The 21794-nt window shown below is 32.6% G+C and overlaps 2 protein-coding genes across 6 annotated transcripts; both read left to right on the plus strand.

The window, feature by feature from the left end:
* Positions 1–8731: 8731 nt before the first annotated feature.
* LOC11436008 (pentatricopeptide repeat-containing protein At5g27110) lies at positions 8732–12845 on the plus strand. Of its 5 annotated transcripts, none has more exons than XM_024775278.2 (3): positions 8732–11326; positions 11419–12246; positions 12406–12845. In XM_024775278.2, the coding sequence occupies exon 1, from the start codon at positions 9140–9142 to the stop codon at positions 11231–11233; it is 2094 nt and encodes a 697-aa protein (XP_024631046.1). In that variant the 5' UTR covers positions 8732–9139; the 3' UTR covers positions 11234–11326; positions 11419–12246; positions 12406–12845. The 5 variants fall into 5 exon arrangements, with proteins under 5 accessions (XP_024631046.1, XP_024631045.1, XP_024631047.1 ...); XM_024775277.2 differs by having other exon boundaries at positions 12462–12845; XM_024775279.2 differs by having other exon boundaries at positions 11419–11994; positions 12110–12845.
* Positions 12846–14078: 1233 nt separating this feature from the next.
* LOC11423304 (NADP-dependent glyceraldehyde-3-phosphate dehydrogenase) lies at positions 14079–18300 on the plus strand. The gene is made up of 9 exons (XM_003588837.4): positions 14079–14299; positions 14734–14927; positions 15405–15533; positions 15613–15732; positions 15985–16121; positions 16625–16780; positions 16938–17316; positions 17623–17739; positions 18035–18300. The coding sequence occupies exons 1-9, from the start codon at positions 14155–14157 to the stop codon at positions 18146–18148; spliced, it is 1491 nt and encodes a 496-aa protein (XP_003588885.1). The 5' UTR covers positions 14079–14154; the 3' UTR covers positions 18149–18300.
* Positions 18301–21794: the final 3494 nt, after the last annotated feature.

The following is a 21794-nucleotide window of genomic DNA, read 5'->3' on the forward strand; positions in this document are numbered from 1 at the left end:
GGATATTGGAACTTTACGTCATTCAAAGTTTTCACATCTACACCGTGCGATCTCAAATATACCGATTTTCTTTGACCAATTTTACTTATATTTGAGGTCGCAAATGGGGAGTATTTCATTTTTAGGTTATGACTAGATAAACCAATTGATTTACAGCTTATAGTATAAACGTTTACCGTCCTTAAAAAAAAAGTATAAACGTTTATCTTAAAAAGTGCTTATGTATAAAATAATTTCATAATAAAAGATAAAATAAAGTTAGATTGATTTCATATAAGTTGTTTTCATATGTTTTCTTGGAACATGTCATAAATTGTTTTTATAAATTCACCCAAACAATCTCACAAATACTTATGCTAATATATGTTGAAACAAGTTAATCAAACGAGTATCAAGAAAGAAAACAAAAGAAATGAAAAGAAAGGGAATAATGTTACTCGCAAACCCTTAGAAATCTTACTCATCATAGTATCAAATTCATACTTGCTTATTTGGATATAAAGTGAGTTTGACGAAGTCATGATGACACTATGATTTTATTGAAGTTTCGAAGTGTAATTTAATTTTTATCAAATCACGGCTTTATGGATATTGTAATTTTTTTTCTGTGTTCGCACATTATATAATTAATTACGATCCACCCCAAATCTCGATCACATCTTCGATTTCCTCTTCCAAATTTTACATCTTCTTTACCAACTCACTACCATCTAAAAACATCTCAAACTCTTCAAAATTTCTTCAAATTCAATGAAATAGAGAAAGAATGATTGAAAAATAATTCGTAAAATAAAAGACTACAAATTATGTTGCAACTTATTTTGGCTTTTATTGAGTCTTTTCACACTACTAGAAAAAATAAATTTAATGAGAGAAGAAATCCATCGCTAACATGTTAAAATTCTGCCACAGAATTTTAGCGATGAATTTAATGACGACCACAAATCTATAACCAATTTGAACCTCTCACAGAGTGTTCTTGAGGGAATTATAATTAATCAGACACTAATTGCGACGACATTAAACCCGTCACAAAGATAAATAATCTGTCACTAACTATTTGAATAAAAAAGATAACACTTATGCTTGAAATCCCATCTCTAATTAGTGAAGGCGGGGTACTAAGGATCCGTAACTAGTTCGTGAGGAACATATTTTGTCACTAATGAATGAAGAAACCAGCATGATAGTAGCTAACTAGCTAAGACTTAATTATGAAGGAGCTAAATATAAACAAAGATGGTGCACCCAAATAAAAGTACAACTCACGGGACCAACCAATTAAAATGCATAAAAACACTCTGCAAAAGAAAACCAAAGCAATGATAGGAACTACATTCCATTGAGCACTTACGTAAATTAGAGGGGATGGACCAAACTTTACCGCACGGCACCATCAAAGATCATCATATAACTAAAAAGAGTACTTTTGCTTTCTTTGCAAACAATGATTAAAACATTCAATCCAAGCGTTTAAAATGAAAATGCACCGTGAAAAATCTTACTCAATACATAAGGGTGTGTTTGATTGCTAGGATAGAACAATATGATAGAATAAAGAGTTAGATAAACGTATATAATATGATAACTATTTATCTAGTAAAGTATCAAATACATTACTATACTGTGTAGGATATTTGCGAGAATGATCTTCGTATGTATGATTTTCACATACGAAAGTAAAGTGTGCTATCTCATGCACCATTTAAAAAAGGGAGAGAAGCACATGAAAATCTAGATGTTGCGAGTTTAAATGGTGAGAAATCACAATTTACTTTCTCATATGAAAATCAAGCCAGAGGGAAACAATTTCCGACTATATATATATAACATAACTTTATACATGTATGAATTTTAGTAAATATAGAGAAACTAGCTAAATTAGATGCGACCACCCAAAAAAAGACTATATGATCAACCTCATTGATGTGTCTTCTAATGAACTTAACATGCAAGTTTATAAAGAAAGAAGAGAAAGTGTTTCAACCATCTCTTATGAGTCATAGCACATTCAGTGGACGAGTAAGAGCGAACCAGAACATAAAACAACTTTAGTGACATATTGGATGGGTTGTCAACTCCCTTGATCTAACTACATACCAAACACCGGCTTAGGCTAGGGTGCACGACCTTGTTAGGTCTCCTACCGTAGGAGACCTGGATTATTTTTTTTATTTTTTTTTGTGTAAAATGGATGTAGACCATTGAGATCTATTTGAAAGGTATTGAATAGTTGTGATTTGGAGATATGTGACCCACTAATATATTATTATTTAAACATATACTTCCTCCGTCCCAAATTGTATGTCACTTTAGAAAAAATATTATTCTTAAATTGTATGTCGCTTTACAATACCAATGAAAAATTAATGTTATTTTTCCTATTATATCCTTAACTATTTATTACTCACTCTTCTTTCAATTTATTCATTTATCTTTTCCATATCATTTATTGAGGACAATTTTGTAAACCAACTCACAATATCTCTTTCCCACACAATATTAATTACATTTCTTAATATGTGTGAAATGCCCAAAACGTCATACAATTTGGATTTAGAATAGCATTTCTTAATATTATTATTTTTTAAAACGCAATTGAATTTAGAATAGCATTTAACAAAGAGCTTTTTCGCTATTGTCCTAAATTGAATTTTTCATAATTACCATTAAACCCTTAAAATTAAATTTCATTTTAATTAAGTTCAACTGTACTCTCATTTACTGTCAATGAATATTTTTTATATAGCATTTATTTTTTTTTGGAAATTTGTACTAATCGTAATAGGTTTTCTGTGTTTGAATTCACAAAATAAAAATTGCTAAAGAAAATTTCATGTTTTTGTTCATAGAAATTCTTGTTAGGAACGCTTATTAATGAGCTTAGATAATTTTAAAAGTTGATGTGAGCTTATCTCAGTTCGTATGGACAATGTATAATATATGCAAGGTCCGGGGTTCAAACCCCGACCACAAAAAAGGAAGATAATTTTAAAAAATGGATTAAGTTTTGTATTATAATTAAGTTTCGGTGAACTGAACTATCAATAAAATAATTTGAAATAATATTTATAGTTTATTGATGGGAAATGTTAACGCGTGCCCCCGGCACTCTTTTAAACACTTTAAATAGTAAGTTTTTATAAAAAGTTGTGTATTTACAAAATTGAAAATTATAATAGTTTACTTTTTAAAATAATAATTACTAAATTTTGGATTCTTAAAGAGTGTCCCGGTGCACTTGTTAACAAGACCCTTTATTAATTTATGATATATGAATTATTCTGGTAGAATTTAACTCCAAGTTCAATTGCATTTTTTTATTTTTGTTTGACAGATTTCTAAAATTAATAATATTAAAGAATAAAAAATAATATTTTGATAGGTCAAGATACATTTAGATCACAACCATCCATTACCTTCCAAACACATCTAATGATTACAAACCAATTTGCAGACAAAAAAAAAAAAAAAAAGTTGCTCTCCCAGGGTGCAAGACCCATAAGGGTCGCGTACGGAAACGGCACCCCAAACACCACATATCCAAGGTTTGTTGCAAAGAAGATGGGATTAGAAACATAGAAAGGGGGAGAGAGAGATTGATCTAGAGAAGAATGTTACGGTAAAGGAGATCCAAAAAATCGGCTTTGACGGCGAATCTATTTTCTTCTTACTTACTATGTATTGTAAGGTTATGTTTAACTAATCATTTCTATTTGCTAGGATTAGGTGTAGTTATTATGAATATTATGTAAATATTTGATCTGGTTGATTATATATTAATGTTTTTTCCGACGTGCAATTCAAAAATAATATTTTGACTTACGAAGTGCTGGACATCGACTTTTCTCCATAAGAAACGTGGGTAGAAACATTTATGAATGTTAGTTGCGAGATATCAGACTAAGTTTACAATCACAAACACTATCTAAGTTTAATGTGACAGCTTCGAAGAATCCTGCTTCAAACCACGAATAGCCAGCTTCGAAGAATTCTAAGCCAAAATTATTCCATAAATTTTGATAAAAGCCTGGATTAAATCCATCGGGTCCCAAACATTTATCAGCACTCAATGTGTACATCCTTTTGTACCACTTTGAAAAAATTTAATTAATCAAATATATGGTTGTGTGACCACATTTTTTCAGTTGTGTGGTCACTATTTTTTCAGAATTTAGAAGCTGAAAAATGTGGTCACGCAAATAAAATGCGCGTGGCCGCTATTTTTCCGCTTAGTTAACCAAATAAACAGTGGCCACACAACTAAAAAAATGTGGTCACACATACTATATATTTAGTTAATTTAAATTTTTCTAAATGATATAAAGGGGTGTACATATTGAGGATGTCAACCTATCATTAATAAAATATTCACAAAAAGCAATACGTTTTTTTTAAAGAAAGGAGCAATATGTTGCCATACATGTTTTATAGGATGTAAATACTTTAAGAATGATTGCAACTTTCAAGGAGATGTATTTCAATCTCTTTGTAAAAAACTAAAAAAAAAAGGATATGTATTTCAATGCATATAAATTCACATATTTTTAAGGAGGGTCAGTAGGTGTTTTATATCGACTAATATATTTACTAGTTTTTGTTAGAGGAACTAATATAACTTTTTAGGTGAGGAACTAAATATAATTACTAGTTAGTATAAAAAATTGTAATAAATCTATAAAAAAATATAAAATGTTAAATATTTTATTTTCTGTTATAACAAGGAATCCCATATAAGCTACATTTTACTTAACAAGGAATCTCATAGGTCCTTTCAAATTAGGTTCATTCTTTTTCCACCTTATTGATTTCCCGCACGTTTTATGTAGTTCCGTTATATAATTTTAACGGTATAAACACCCCATAAAAACCTTCAAAACACATTAGAAAAATTGAATTTTAGAATTCGAACAGGACGCGCGAGAAACTCATATAGTGTAAAAAGTAATGACCTTCAAATTAAAGGCCATTCCCATTGGTCTTGCGTATATACCCATCTACTCACTCCAACTTACAATCTATAAATAAAAGGCCTTGCTTATGCACTCCCCTTATGGCTAAAAAAAAAAATGAACTTTTTTATGTATAAAAAAAACAATCTTAATATGAAGTGCACTTTTGGCGTTGATGAGATAGAATGTCATTTTCGCCGTATAAAAAATATATAATGATCTTGAAGTATACTTCTAATCTGTTGAAATTTGGGGCCTAACTCATCCTTACAAAACCGGCTTGTGAGGTGAGTATTACCTCCTCTTTATATACTCTTCTCAAGAGTTTTATCTATCCGATGTGGGACTTAGGTTTTTCCCAATACACCTCCGTCACGCCCAGCACTCTTTGGGCTTGGTGCGTGAATCGGTAGGTGGCCTTTGAATTCGAGAAGCTCTAATACCATGTTGAAATTTGGGGCCTAACTCATCTTTACAAAACCGGCTTATGAGGTGAGGATTGCCTCATCTTTATATACTCTTCTCAAGAGTCTTATCTATCCGATGTGGGATTTGAGTTTTTCCTAATATAATCAATGATAAATCCAAAAAACTATCAAACGAAAAGCTCCGGAAAAATTACATATGTATTTTAAAATTTTAGTCGCTCTAAAAATTTTATCAATTCTCAGAGTTCTTACTTTTTGAAAAAATTGTGTGTTTTTATCCTTTGATCGGATATTAAGTTTTAAAAAAAAATGTGTTTTTAGTCTTTGACTTTTATAATTTAAGTGAATGTTTTTTTTTTTTTCTTTTTCTTTTCAGGTAGTCTAGGGGTCGGAGCTCACATATTTTAAATATGGAGATGTGGGGTGTCAGGGGTTCGAACCCCTGCCCCTGCATAAATTATGCAATGTCCCTACTAACTGAGCAAAGCTCACGAGACATTAAAGTGAATGTTTCTAATAACTAAAGCGTGTATTTTCATAAAAATGAAATAGTTTCTAAAAATTATATAAACATTTAAAGGGACTAAACTCGGAAAGCTCACAATATTTTTTTTACCATGTAATCTAGTGGTTTGAGCTCACGCATTTTAAATATGAAGAAGTGGTGTGTTTGAAGTTCGAACCACGACCTTTATATATATCATACATTATCCATATCAAGTAGCCTATTTTTTTTTAACATTGTCATTTAAATGTTTGTCAGTTTGTCCATATATATGAAGATGTCTCTGGTTACCAGCTCAATTTGCAAAAGTATAAGGTGTTGTTCTTTAGTAGAAATGTGATTCGAGATCTTTGGAGGTAAATACTTGTCAATATTGCACTTGGCACCGGTAAATACTTTGGACTTCTCTGGAGGTAATCCTCTTTTTATCGTTTCTGAAGTGGTCTGAACTTTTTTTGGATAAGAAGTTAAACTAACTTACCGAAATTGATATCAGAAATAATCAAATCTGAGATATTAAATTGAAGTATACTCTAACGACACAAACTAATATCACCATGCCAACCTAAATAGGTTAGCTCCTCTCGAAACTTGAAAAAATTAGGCGCTATTCTCGTTAAATTTAGGTATTGCCTTGATGTTTTACATTCTATCAAAGATACTATGATTGCTTATTGTCTTATTAAATCGGTCACTTTCAATATTAGTTATGGGTACTCTAATGTTCCAACGTGTATTAAACATTTGTTTGTTTTAAATTTTTAATGAAAATGAATTATATTTATAAATAAAAAAACAATAGAGGGTAAAAACATTTGAAAAACTATTTTTTTTTCTATACATAAGTAAAATGGTCTTGCTCTTTAGTTTAGAAGTTATCCGAAAATATGAATCTGAAGCTTAAGCATCAACATATTTAATCGCACCATCTTAAATATGTGCTTTGCAGTGAGCTTGTGGTCTTGTTTTTTCAATATTAAATCAATAATTTGTATTTTATCTCACTTGATTTAATGATGTGATTTATTAATTGCATAGTGAAAACTAATTTATACATGATGAAATATTTGTCTTACTTATGTATCATATACTCATCATATAATTATCTTTGAAAAAATGCTAAGCCCTAAAAAAACACGGGTTAATAAACATTTCGATTCTGAATGTGTAACAAGTAATCACAATAGTCTGTAAATGTATCAAAATTTTAAAATAGTTCATAATTGTACACTTTATTAATCAAAATAGTTTCTCGTATTAAAATATTTTGTTAATACTTTTATATCAGTTCGTCTATATATTTACTTATTATCTTCTCAATCTTTATAAATACTTATTTATTATGATAGGAAATACTTAAATGCACGACAATTTGTTTCGTGCCAAATGTACGACAGTATAAAATGCTTTTTTTTTATTTTTGTATGACATAAAATGATCAATTTAGTGTCTAGGCAATTGATTTGTTTATGAGAAGTTACATTACAACTCATTTTTACCACTTTTCCACACATCACAAAGTCTGAATTTTATTTTGTCATATATCTTTTTTGTCTTATTAAATGTTGCAGTTTAGTAATTGGTTGTATTAACATTCAAATACTTGGTGTTGTTAAAGTGTTATGTGAATTAAATATTTACATTAGAAGTGTTAAATTTGTTTTAATTGGGCAAATTGTTTGTTGTTTTATCCCTCGTGTGTGAGATGTGTCGTGGTATATAGCATGGCTCTATTATGATATAGTAAATCTTTGGCTAAACTACAGTTTTGACCCTCTAACTTTGTCAATGTTGCGATTTTGATCCCCTAATAAAAAAATGAAAATTTTGACCCCTAAATTTTAGCCCCTTTGCAAAAGTGCCCTTTTGGCCAATTTTGACGAGGTCAATACCTAGGTGGCATGCCACGTGTGTAATTACAAATTTAAAAAAAAATAAAAAATCCACATAATCATTTTCTAAATTAAAAAAGAAATTGAAAAATAAAAAAAAACAGAAAAGGAAGGATGAATGGGTCATTTCACGTGTGTTTCAAAAGAGCAACATTGAAAATGGAAGCACCACCGTGACAGCCACCACAAGTGGTGCAAAAAGGGGTTTTGTTATCGGCGTCGATTTCGTTGTCGGCGAAGCTGAGAAGTTTGAGTTTTTTATTTCAGGTTGGCGGAGGGTTTGGAAGGGACGGTGATGGGAGTGTCGTTGTCGGAGTTTGTGTCAGTGCGGCGACGGAAATTGCGGAGTTTGGCAGAGGACATGGCGGTAGTTTGAATGATGATGATGAAGATATATTTCCTTTTTTTAATTCAAGTAAATACACATGTGGCATTTTGATTTTTAAAAAAATGGCGAAATATACATGTGGCGTGCCAGCACCATTAATGAAGTGACACCTCAGCGTTGACCCGATCAAAATTTGTCAAAATGTCACTTTTGCAAAGGGGCTAAAACTTAGGGGGCAAAATTTTTATTTTTTTTATTAGAGGATCAAAATCGCAACATTAACAAAATTAAGGGGTCAAAACTGTAGTTTAGCCTAAATCTTTATAGAAAAAGAATTATTATGAACATCGAAGAACCAATCGAGTAATGATACATAAACACCCTTAGGTGGCAATACACCCTTTGACACCCACACAAAAATCTGACACGTAGTCACGTGGACCCCGTACAAGCACACTTTCTCTTTTCTCTCATCTTCTCTCTTCCTAATATATGGGGTGTACAAGGGTGTATGGAAATAATGGATGTCTATGTATCATTACTCGAACCAATCATATAACTACTTTCACTAACACAATACACAATGAAAATTTTGATAATTAAGGTACCACGTTCATAAAAAAAAACACACACACACACACACACAAACACAAAGTCTTTCACAAAATAATAACAAGAGGAAACGAATTACATTACCACTGCCTCCGCCGCACAAGGCGGAACCTAAGTAAACGCCGGTGACCGGAATAGTTATAATCACATCCTTTCTTACACTCTCATAGAGCACCATTGAAATTTTCACAATAGAAACCAAATCAATCCAACCAACTATAAAAACCCAATTTTCACCCTATAATTTTTCTTCCAAAACCCTCAAAATTCAGAAGTAAAAGGGTCAATCCATTTTCTATCACAGTGAAAAAAAAATCACTTTGGATCTTTAAAGTTTCAATTTTTAAGTAATTTTTTAGCTTTCACCTATTGATTCTGCTACCTTTAGCATTTATTTGTTGTATCTATTGATGTGTAGTTAAATGGATGCAAGAAAACTAATACCCCTTTTAAGGGCTAGTGTGAATTCCAAGTCATTGAAGCAAGGGAAAGTTTTACATCAAAAAGTTGTAACTTTAGGTTTGCAGAATGATGTTTATGTGTGCAAGAATTTGATTAGTTTATATGTTTCTTGCAATTTGTTTGATTATGCAAAGAATGTATTCGATGTCATCGAAAACCCTTTTGAGATATCTTTATGCAATGGTCTTATGGCAGGTTATACTAGGAATTGTATGTATGATGAAGCTCTAGGGCTTTTTGATAAGTTGATGTGTTATCCTTGTTTGAAACCTGATAGTTATACTTACCCTAGTGTTCTTAAAGCCTGTGGCGGGCTTCGTAGAGTTGTGTTGGGACAAATGATTCATACGTGTTTGGTAAAAGAGGGTTTAATGGTGGATATTGTAGTTGGAAGCTCTCTTGTAGGTATGTATGCGAAATGTAATGAGTTTGAGTGTGCTGTAAAGTTGTTTGATGAAATGCCTGATAAGGATGTGGCATGCTGGAATACAGTGATTTCTTGTTATTACCAAAGCGGGAAATTTGAAGAAGCGCTAAGATACTTTGGCATGATGAGAAGATTTGGATTTGAGCCTGATTCGGTTACAATCACAACTGCTATTTCATCGTGTGCTAGGCTTTTGGATTTGGATAGGGGGAGGGAAATTCATAAGGAGTTGGTTAATAGTGGGTTTCGGATGGATAGTTTTGTTAGCGCTGCTCTTGTTGACATGTATGGAAAATGTGGTCAGTTAGAAATGGCTATAGAGGTTTTTGAGCAAATGCCTAACAAGACTGTTGTTGCTTGGAATTCCATGATTAATGGATATGGTTTCAAAGGTGACGGCATTTCATGCATTCAACTTTTTAAGAGGATGTACAGTGAAGGAGTCAAGCCAACTTTGACTACTTTGACCAGTACATTAATGGCTTGTTCACAATCAGCACAACTATTAGAGGGAAAGTTTGTTCATGGATATATAATACGCAACAGAATACAGCCTGATATTTTTCTTAATAGCTCACTCATGGATCTGTACTTCAAATGTGGAAAGGTTGAGTCAGCTGAAACTATCTTTAAATTGATGCCGAAGACGACAACAGTTTCTTGGAATGTTATGATTTCTGGATATGTAACTGAAGGGAAACTTTTTGATGCCCTTCGCCTCTTCGGTGAAATGAGCAAATCATTTGTTGAACCAGATGCTATTACTTTCACCAGTGTTTTAGCTGCTTGTTCGCAACTAGCAGCACTAGAGAAGGGTAGAGAAATTCACAATCTGATTGTTGAGAGAAATTTGGGAAACAATGAGGTGGTTATGGGGGCTCTCCTTGATATGTATGCAAAGTGTGGTGCTGTAGAGGAAGCATTTGGTGTTTTCAAATGTTTGCCAGAAAGAGATCTGGTGTCCTGGACTTCCATGATTACTGCTTATGGGTCTCATGGTCGGGTCTATGAAGCTTTGGAGCTTTTTGCTGAAATGCTGCAGTCCAATGTGAAACCTGATAGAGTTACTTTTCTTGCCATATTGTCTGCTTGTAGCCATGCTGGATTGGTTGATGATGGATTATATCATTTCAATCAAATGATCAATGTTTATGGTATCATACCTAGAATTGAACATTATTCATGCTTGATTACTCTTCTTGGACGTGCTGGAAGATTGCATGAAGCGTATGAGATTCTACAAAGCAACCCTGAAATCAGTGACGATTTTCAGCTGTTAAGCACCTTATTTTCTGCATGTCGTTTACACAAAAATCTTGATTTAGGGGTTGAAATTGCAGAAAACCTTATTGACAAGGATCCTGATGATTCATCAACCTATATTATCTTATCGAATATGTATGCTTCTTTCGGTAAATGGGATGAGGTACGGATGGTCAGATCTAAGATGAAAGATCTTGGATTAAAGAAGAATCCGGGGTGTAGTTGGATTGAGATTAACGAGAAGATCGTTCCTTTTTTTGTCGAAGACAATTCACACTATCATCTAGAAGGGATTGGTAACATCCTTTCGTATCTAACTAGTCACATGGAAGACGAGTGTAAACCAATTTATATGTCAGTTTGATGTTGAAGCAAAACAATTTTACTATCTCAAATTAGCAAAACGGGATAAGCTTAGAAGATGGACATGATGAGGATCCTGAGACAATGATCTTTGGTGTGTGCAACTGCTCTTTTAATTTAACTTATCAAAATCTAAAATGGCTCACAAAATCACAAAGAAACTGACTTTCCCTTGTTTGATTGCAGATTTCACCAAGGCTTACCAACTCAATGGATAATTGGAGCTATCATTCATAACATGTGGAAGAAAATGTGCTTTATGCATAATGCCCATTCATCATATACGAACTTGTTTTTTTTTTTTTTTAAAGAGCAGGTGCGTCTACATATAGAAATACATACATGCACATGACGTAGAGCCTTCTCTCCATCTATATCATCTATCAATCAATGTACTAAAGGAAAATAGGTTCAACATTACACTGGTAGTCTGGTATGATTGCAATTGCTAAACGTAAGTTTGAACCATAGCAGTACATTTCTGCACATAACTTAAATTTGTGACAATATGTACCTAGGTGAGTTATACAACAAAGAACATGACCAGTTACTTGATCCATATGGTATCTGATCCGTATACAGAATAAGAGATATTGGTGCATATAATAAAATAATAGTTGGCCCTTTGAGGTATCTTTTTGTGAATTTGATATCATATTACCTTCCCCAACATGTTAAATGTACTTATTTGACTTAAATATTGTAGGCATATTTACAGTATGACATATCTGAGAATTACGATATGGCTGCGGTACTAGTGCGGTAGGCACTATAATCTCTTTAATGTTCTTGGTATTTGTTTTTTTCTTGAAGAACAATCTATTCAAAGTAGCAGATATATTGCCCGTCCTCTGAACTCAATTGATTCTTCTTATAGTACTAATGCTCAAATGAGCAGCATCTTGAAGGAATAGAAGTTAATATCCATGTCTGCCACAGACACTATTCAATAGCTTCATAGGGAAACAACGTTGTGTCATAAAATCCAACAGTACGAAGCATCCAACCAAGCAGGTATATAGTACACAAACAAAACACACCATAATGAAGTCCAATTTTCAGATACACACAACACACCATAAGATGAGAAGTGGTTGCAATATTCATGCTATGCTATATTGGAACTCTCCTCATCTTTAGTTTCTGTTTTCTTCTTCCCTTCCCCTGTTCCAGGTATGGCTTGATATGCACACATGTTCTGGTTCTGATTCTTTTGACCATACATACAGCCTATTCTGTTCTCTGACGGGGAAGCTGTTGGTGATGGAGCTGCTGTTAGTGAACCATCAAGATTTACTAGACACAAATCTAGACTCATCACAGTCACAGCTGTGCCTAATGGAGATGCAGAGTTTGAATCAATGATGAATGATATAATATTGACATGGTAGAACTCAGAAGAAGTAAAGATGAGATAGACGCGGCAGCATGATTTCGATTACCTGTAGAACTTGATTTTAGTGGGTTGTCATTTGGATTGTTGGCATAAGTCATTTTGATTACTTTTAGAACTGTAATTAGTAAGTTAAGTTACATTGGGTTCTGATTTTAATGTTAATGAAAAATGACCAAAATTACTTATAATTATCAAGTATGAATTATGATTCCATTTCCATTTTGTTTTTTTTTTTTTTGTTGTTTCCTTTCTATTTTTGAGTATGTATGCATACTATAGGAATTTATGTCTAGTTTGTGTATTGTTTTTGTTTTTACACTAGCTACTATCTTGCTATCTGCTATAGCAGTTTTTGGGGTCCGGCACTTCGCGCCGCTATTTGATATATATTTCATAAATGGTAGAATTTCCCGCGAATGATTGACTCAAAATTTGATTTCTAGATATAAATATGTTATATCAATTTGCAAAAATTCAAACTTTTTCACTTTTTGAAACCTCTGAATTAAACTTTCAAACAAATTCTGAATTATACTTTCAATGAAATGTATTTTTGAAAGAAAAAAAGCGATAGGCAGAGAGGAGCCAAAACCATTAGATAAGGACATTGTATTTTAATGCTATAAACTTTAAATTGAGAATAAGAAAATTAAAATGCAGGATCTATGCTATACTTCCTCTGATTCTTATTATAAAACAAAAATAAAGGATTATTGATCAGATTGGTAAAGTTCTTGTGTTAATCAATGGGAGTGCCCACCAGACGTAGTTCAATGTTTTTTTTTTAGAGAATTAAAATATATTTTAGTAAGTTAAATATAAATTAATCATACATATGTCATATAGTTTTTTCTTTAATTTGACTGGAACTAGTAGTGTACATATAGTTGTTAGGTCATAATTTAGTGTAAACAAACATCACACAGTAATTGAATCAGATTTTGTCATATAAACATTTTTTTGAAATATTTTAATTTTCTTAATATATTAAATGTTATATTTTAATGTGTATAATTGTCTTATAAGTGCAACAACTCAAATGATTGTAAGGACATTTGATATATTGAGGTGCGAGTTTGAATCCATAATTCTTCACATTTTTTTTTATATTTAATGTGTGAGATTCTCGAAAGGAGGCTATTTAAAAAATAAAAATAAAAAGTACAACTCGATAGCTATTCTCTTAGTCAGTGCACACAGCATGCCATGAAGAGCACGTTAATAGGTCAAGGACTGAATTAGACTAAAATAGTAATACTAGGTAAGTTGTTGGTAGTAGCAACATTTGTAACAGTTTATTGACCCGGTATAGTAGGAGAACACAGATTTCTAATACTTGTGAGTTGTGACATAGACATTATAAATAAATTCAAAATTATGACATTGAATACTATGTACTCTACTAATAAGAAACCACGTGTTACTACATAGTTTTACACACACATATCATCATCATCATCATCATCATACATATATATATTGAAAGTCCAAAGTGTATAATCAATTCAATTCACTTCACTAAGAAAATGTCAGGGAGTGGCATATTTGCAGAGATTATAGATGGTGATGTTTTCAACTACTATGCAGATGGGAAGTGGAACAAATCCTCTTCTGGAAAATTTGTTCCTATCATCAATCCAACCACTAGAAAAATCCATTTCAAGGTCCAAGGTACATGACATATTATATATTTACCCTTTTTCTCTCAACCTCAAAATTTACCTTCAATCTTTACACTTTACCGGCCGATTCTATGATGCACAAGTGAGATAAATCTTACACCGTGCATATACTTATTTCTACTATATATTTGATCGATAAGTCTAACCATTGGATCAAAAGTGATATTATGCGAGTTATTGATCTAATGGTCGAAAATATATTTGTGCATGGTGCAAAACTAATTGACTTGTGTATATTAGACAAAGTTCTCTTTACGATCTTTATTGTTCAAAATTAAATACATATCTTGATTTTACTGTTTTCTTCATGTGATTCAAAAATAATAGATATCATGGTTATATTGTTGATTTTATTTTTTTAGGGTGTTACAATTTTTTTTAGTATTTGGAATATTAATTCATTTTAATCCAAATGAAAAACAGCTTGTACACAAGAAGAGGTTAACAAGGCCATAGAATCAGCAAAAATTGCTCAAAAATTATGGGCTAAAACTCCACTTTGGAAAAGAGCAGAGTTGCTTCACAAGGCTGCAGCAATATTGAAGGAACACAAAGCACCTATTGCTGAGTGTCTTGTTAAAGAGATTGCAAAACCAGCCAAGGATGCTGTCACTGAAGTATGTATAAACAGTTGAACTTTTCATTTATTTAATGGTTGTAAAGTTCTTTTCTCTTTCATTCTTTATTTTTAGTGTTGAAAGAATATGTTAGTCACAATTTATAATTTGTTTTTTTTTTTTGAAAGGACAATTTGTTGTGTTCAGTTATTGAGCAGCAATAAATTACAGAATCACATTAGACATACATCAATATTTTGTATTAGATGGCTATGTTGTGCACAAGGTTTTTCAATTGCGTTTGTTTCAATATTCTTGATGTTGCTGAAAATTACGGTCAAATACAGATGATGCAGCCACAATGCGCTCGCAAAGACATAAAAAGAACCATTACGTCATGGCCAGCCATATTTATGGTTGTGGACAGTTGTTTAAAACCTCTAGTTTCTTAGAAGTCGTCATTTTAGTCTTCAATTGCAATGTTCTTTTTATCAACTGTTATGTAACATGTAAATGCTACGACTTTTACATATGTAGGTTGTTAGATCAGGGGATTTGGTGTCATATTGTGCCGAGGAAGGAGTAAGAATTCTCGGAGAAGGAAAGTTTCTGGTGTCTGATAGTTTTCCAGGCAATGAAAGAACCAAATACTGTCTCACATCAAAGGTATTGATTGACCTGTTCTTACGTAGTTATGTAACTAAGCTAGTTTTATTTTTCCTCACAAGAAAGTTTCTGTGTGCAGATTCCACTTGGAGTTGTTTTAGCCATTCCACCTTTTAACTATCCTGTTAATCTAGCTGTTTCAAAGATTGGTCCAGCTATTATTGCTGGAAACTCCATTGTCCTTAAACCTCCAACCCAGGTATACAACTATTCATAGACCATATACATCATAATAGTTGTAGTTGTAGAAAATATTTTTGATATATTTCAAAGTAGCGAATAGAGAGCAGAATGCAGATGCTGATACGTTTATATAGATTATTCTAACCTAACGAGCCTAATTAATGGACCGGATAAAATTGTTACATATTATTACAAAATATACGCTGTTTACAAAACTATTTTTCGATTATTTAAATAAAATCTAAAGTACCAAATGTATTTTGAATAGGGGGCTGTAGCTGCACTACATATGGTACATTGCTTTCATTTGGCTGGCTTCCCCAAAGGTCTTATTAGCTGTGTGACAGGAAAAGGTTCTGAGATCGGCGACTTTCTTACAATGCATCCAGGGGTGAACTGCATAAGGTAATATCCACTTCTTCAGCTATCTTGTTAACATTACTGTCCAATTTTGTGTTTGGTTTTATTATACAAAAATGTATAGAGTAAACCGCGTCATTTTGGTCCCTAAAGTGTGTGAGGCAGTGTCATTGTAGTCGATGAATGTATTGAAATTTGAAAAATATCCTTGATTGTGTCTTTTGTTAGCAATTTTACGGACCAGACAGAATAACGAAAGACACGTATGAGAACCAAACTAACCAACGAAAGAGAAATATGAGGTATGTTTTTTGTAATTTTGATACGCTCAGGGATTATAGTGACACCGCCTCACACACTCAAGAACTAAAATGACAATTGTAGTTACAACTTCCAACAAGAGGCTCAAGCAAGAAACAAAACAACATGAAATACTTTGTATACTAAATAATGAAAATAAAAAAGTGCTTAAAAATTTCTTACTAGAGAGGTGTTTTATCGTAGCAAGTGAACATTTTTTGATCTAATTCACATTAATCCTTCCTTAGTTTCACTGGTGGAGACACTGGAATAGCAATATCAAAGAAGTCTGCAATGGTTCCTCTTCAAATGGAGCTTGGTGGAAAAGATGCTTGCATTGTTCTTGAAGATGCTGACTTGGATTTGGTAGCTGCTAACATTGTGAAAGGAGGGTTCTCATACAGGTAACAGTAGCACATATATAGTACCATGTCATTTAGATACGCAGACTTGTAGTTTCTCGCTATATTTCCACATTTTCTTGATTTCATAACTTTATTGACGAGAACTGACTTATACATAAAAAAGATTCTCATTGAAATTTATGTTTTGATATGTCAGTGGTCAAAGATGCACGGCAGTAAAGGTTGCTTTGGTCATGGAATCGGTTGCTGAGACACTTGTAAAGAAAATCAAAGATAAAGTGGCCAAATTAACTGTCGGTCCTCCTGAGGATGACTGCGACATCACACCGGTCATCACAGAATCCTCTGCTAACTTTATTGAAGGGTTAGTAATGGATGCTAAGAAGAAAGGAGCAACATTTTGCCAAGAATACAGAAGGGAAGGAAATCTCATATGGCCACTTTTGTTGGATAATGTTCGTTCCGATATGAGGATATCGTGGGAAGAACCATTTGGACCAGTTTTGCCTGTTATCAGAATAAATTCCGTCGAAGAAGGAATTCGCCATTGTAATGCAAGCAATTTTGGCCTTCAGGTATAGTATGAGTGTCAGTGTATCACTTTATCAAAATGCATATATTCAAAAAACAATCAGCACCATCATAGGAAAAATGATGCACTTTATGCTTCTCTAATATTCTATATACATGTAAAAGAAAATCTCACTTGTAATCAACTTTTTATTCTAACACCATTTTCTCCAAAACAAAAAATGATTTTATAAATTACTTTACTTGAGAGTGTCACAACATACTCTTCACTGCATTCTCTGTCAAACGGCATTAATATTTTTCAGGGCACAAAAAATTATATCATTAATATTTTATTTTGCGTGACACAGGGATGTGTGTTTACGAAAGACATAAACAAAGCAATGTTGATAAGTGATGCAATGGAGACAGGAACAGTTCAAATTAATTCTGCACCAGCTCGCGGACCTGATCACTTCCCTTTTCAGGTGCAGTATTTTCCCTCCGTCTTGCTAAGTTGCCATAAAATTTCATACCTTCGATCCTAATTATGTATGTTCCTTAAGGTTTCTGAAAATTCATATGCAACATAGTTGATTGATATGTTAGCTTAACCACCAAGTTATTAAATTGCAGTTACATACTTACAGTCATGGTTGCATCTCAAGCTCTTGTTAAGAATAGATATGAAGCCATGCTTAGTTATGAACATATTTTAATGAATATCTTTGAATAATTAGTTTTTTTTACCTGTCTAAACTACCAAAATATGATTTGTTGCAGGGTTTGAAGGATAGTGGAATTGGTTCTCAAGGAATCACAAACAGTATTAACATGATGACCAAGATTAAGACCACAGTAATCAACTTACCAACACCTTCTTATACAATGGGATAAGATGCTTAATAAATAGTTAGTCATAGTAACAATTTTCATATTGATGTGATATGCTTCCACTTTCCTATGCTTCAGTTTAGTCTAATAAATTTAATACCTGACAATCTTTGAGGGAAATGCTTGCATATAAATAATGTATTGTTACATGTGGATTTTTTTTTCCTTTAAATTTTGTGTAACTATGTGAATGTGCCCAGACATATTTTATTTGGGTTTATGACCAAATAAGTATTTCGGTTACCAACTCTAAAAAAAAAGGTTACAATCCAATTTTCCCAACATGTTCACTAAAGAGCAATGTGAACATTAGTGCACATATAGTGTCATTGCCATTATTGTTACTCTAAATGGAAAACCCAATTTGATGGAATTCAGATCTGCTCTAGTACCTATATGTTCCAGTTTCCAAGTTCACTTCATCGATTTGCGACACGTAGCAAAATAATTTTCAATGGTTCAGATTAAAAACTCAAAATCAATATTTGTTAATAAAAAATTAAACAAATTAAACATTAATAAAAAATCAAACAATTTATTCTTCTTCCCATCAAGTATCAGGTCCTCCACCGAAAAACCGTTACCACCACCTCTCATGGCAACACACTGCAACAATTCCTTCTGCACTTGTACAAAATTTCAAGCCAACGTTATACAGAGGTTACAATCCAATTTACCCAGTTCGGACAAGTTTCAAGTCGCTCAAATTCACAATATATCCTAATAGAAAACAATAAAGAAAGCTTTACGATACTTTCTATAAGATATCACTACTCAAGGTGTTTGTGAAGTATTTCCCAAAGACCATCAACCCAAAAATTATCAAAGACCTACGAAAAATCGCGCAGTGATTTTCCTAAATCGTGCCACGATTGAAGCTCATACACAGTATAGTATATTGAACCTAATCCTTAAAATCATGCTATGATTTTCTCCCATCGTACCACGAAAAAATGCGAAACAAACCTCCAAAACCTGAAACAAAATTGCGTCACGGTTTCTCCAAATCTTGTCACGATTTTCGACAAACTTCAACATCGATTTTGAGCCAATTTCAACATACTATGTTAGAATAAAAGTTAAATTGTTTTAAAATTTAAAAAGAAACTTTTAAATTTGTAAAAATATCAATGACCGAATCGAACCAAACTATTTTGTTCTTCATTAGATTGTGTTGGTTAGAATTTAATAGGGACTCTCTAGGACCTTTTGGCTTAGTTTGTAATTTCTGGTTCAGGCCATCTCCTGCCTTTAATTCATTCACTATTTGATCAAAAAAAAAAAAGAATTTATTGTAAAAATTAAACAAAACAAAACTAATTATTTTTATTTGTTTAGATTTATTTTTTCTATAAACTAAATGAAACTGATATATTAGAGCCTCAATTTGGATTCTCCGCTGTAAATGTACGCAACTCATAGTTTTAAAACCCGTTCGGACCGACCGGTCGAACCGGTCCGACCGAGAACCGGTGGATATAGCGGTTCGATCCAAATATCGGATCGGCTGTGTAATTAAACCGGTGAAACTTGCTGAAAACCGATGACTCGGCCGGTTTTATGAACCGATCCGGTTTAATTAATATTTTATCTTTATTATCATTAATTAAATCCATTTAAACACATATTAATGCTTCATTACGTCCTGTTTAATGCCAGTTTTCTATGCTTCAGCCGCTTTGACTTAGTTTAATATTAATTAATACTAATTCTCGATGCCTTAATTAATTTGTAGAAAAAGAATCCGAATTTGAAAAACTAAAGGGTTGTAGGAATCGAATGAGTGAATGAATCACATTAACTTAACTCCACTGCAACAAATATTTATTTGTGTTAAAAAATGTAATATTATACACCGATTAATACCTCAAATTCGTCCTTAAATTTTAAAAAATCAGTCAAATTCGTTCCTGAATTTTGCGAAATATCTATTTAGTCTCTGAATTTACAAAATGTCAATCAAATCAGTCCATCCGTTAAGTTGGTCTATTAACGGAGATGACGTGTAACGTTAACCTCTTACAAGGCTTATCACGTCAGATACCACGCAAGCAGAGACCAAATTGATTGATTTACAGAAAATTGCTAAGGACCAAATTGATGGATTTTCAGAAAATTGCCAACGGCTCTTTCTCCTCTTTCTCATTAACGGCTCTTTCTCCTCTTCCGTATTAACCGCTCTTTCTTCCCCAAATATATAAATTTGGAACCCTAATGTTCTAATTTGTCACCTATAGTTCAAAATCTACCAAATTTCTTCCATGAATTGATGTCAATGTTCTTCCCCAATTCAAAAAACTTAAAACCCTAATTTTTTTGATTTAATTCGAAATTCAAAAATCAGTGGTCATTGTTGAAGACTCGGTGTTCAAAAATGATGGGTGTTAGGCGTATGGGAAAAAACAACTACAACAGTCGGTCTTCATCTTCAAGCTCTATGTACAGTGATGAGGTGAGAGAGCTTCAATGTTGGTGTCCTAGAATTTGTGTTGTAAGAAAAACCAACATTGTCCTAGAATTTGTTTGATTGAGTTATTTAAAATGTTATTGTATTGTGCCAAGTCCATGTAATGTTGTGATGAAAATAGGTTGTCAATGAATGAATCAAACCTTTCTGTCAAAAAATTTCAATCAAATTGGTCCTTGAATTATATGCATATCCATCATATTGATCCTCAAATTAGTGAAAATACCATCAAATAGGTCCTTGGATTTTCACAACAGATATCATTGTGATCCTTGGTGCATACATTTGCTGAACAAAGTAAAAAGTAAAAGACATACACTTTGATTATAAAAAGACAGACATTTGCATACCATCATAAGTCATATATTTGATGTTCATAAGTCATTACATAGCAAAAAAATAACATTACATAGCCATCAAATCATCAAATCATTTGATATTCTTAAGTGATTACATATTCAAAAAAGCATAAACTAAACAAGTCCAAAAAGCATTAATTAAACTAGTCCAAAAGCATAATTTAAACATGCATCAATGCTTTGGAAATCCTGGAGTAGGGATAAACTCCATGTATTGGGGTTGAGTAGAAGCGGATGGCCCGTAATTTGGATTTGGAACTCTAATAACTCCAGGAGCAATTGAATTTTGTGGAGCAAGACCCCTCAGTGGTGTTTGTTTATGCATGCCATTTGAAATCACTGGTCCTCTCATGCCATATCTCCTTGTACTCATTCTCTGCAAATAAAATCAATTATATCAGCCTTAAATTATAACAAAATCCATCAAATTAGTCCTCAAATTATGACAGAAGTCTCAAATCGATCCAGAACAACACAGATAATAGAGAGTTATAATTGAAAACACAGGAAAAATTACACTGAAAAGTTAAATCTCAAATTTTTACCATTTCCATCAATTTAGTCCTTGTACACGTGGCTGCCTTGTTGACACGTGTACATGACAACACGGCATGCAAGAGGATACATCATCACCACTAACGGAGCTTTTGGACGGAGGGACTATTTTGATGTCCATGGACGTCTGTAAAATTCAGGGACTAAATAGATATTTCGCAAAATTCATGGACGAATTTGACTGATGTTTTAAAATTCAAGGACGAATTTGAGGTATTAGTCATTATACACTTTTTGGTCACTATTATAAGCAAAAAATTATATTTTA

This window comes from Medicago truncatula, chromosome 1, assembly GCF_003473485.1.
Source record: "Medicago truncatula cultivar Jemalong A17 chromosome 1, MtrunA17r5.0-ANR, whole genome shotgun sequence".
NCBI classification, from domain to species: Eukaryota; Viridiplantae; Streptophyta; class Magnoliopsida; order Fabales; family Fabaceae; genus Medicago; species Medicago truncatula.

Coding starts and splice junctions, on each gene's coding strand:
- LOC11436008 (XM_003588839.3), top strand. CDS start 9,140: ATGGATGCAAGAAAACTAATACCCCTTTTAAGGGCTAGTGTGAATTCC.
- LOC11423304 (XM_003588837.4), top strand. CDS start 14,155: ATGTCAGGGAGTGGCATATTTGCAGAGATTATAGATGGTGATGTTTTC. Junction 14,300..14,733: donor AATCCATTTCAAGGTCCAAG/GTACATGACATA, acceptor AATGAAAAACAG/CTTGTACACAAGAAGAGGTT. Junction 15,534..15,612: donor AATACTGTCTCACATCAAAG/GTATTGATTGAC, acceptor TTCTGTGTGCAG/ATTCCACTTGGAGTTGTTTT.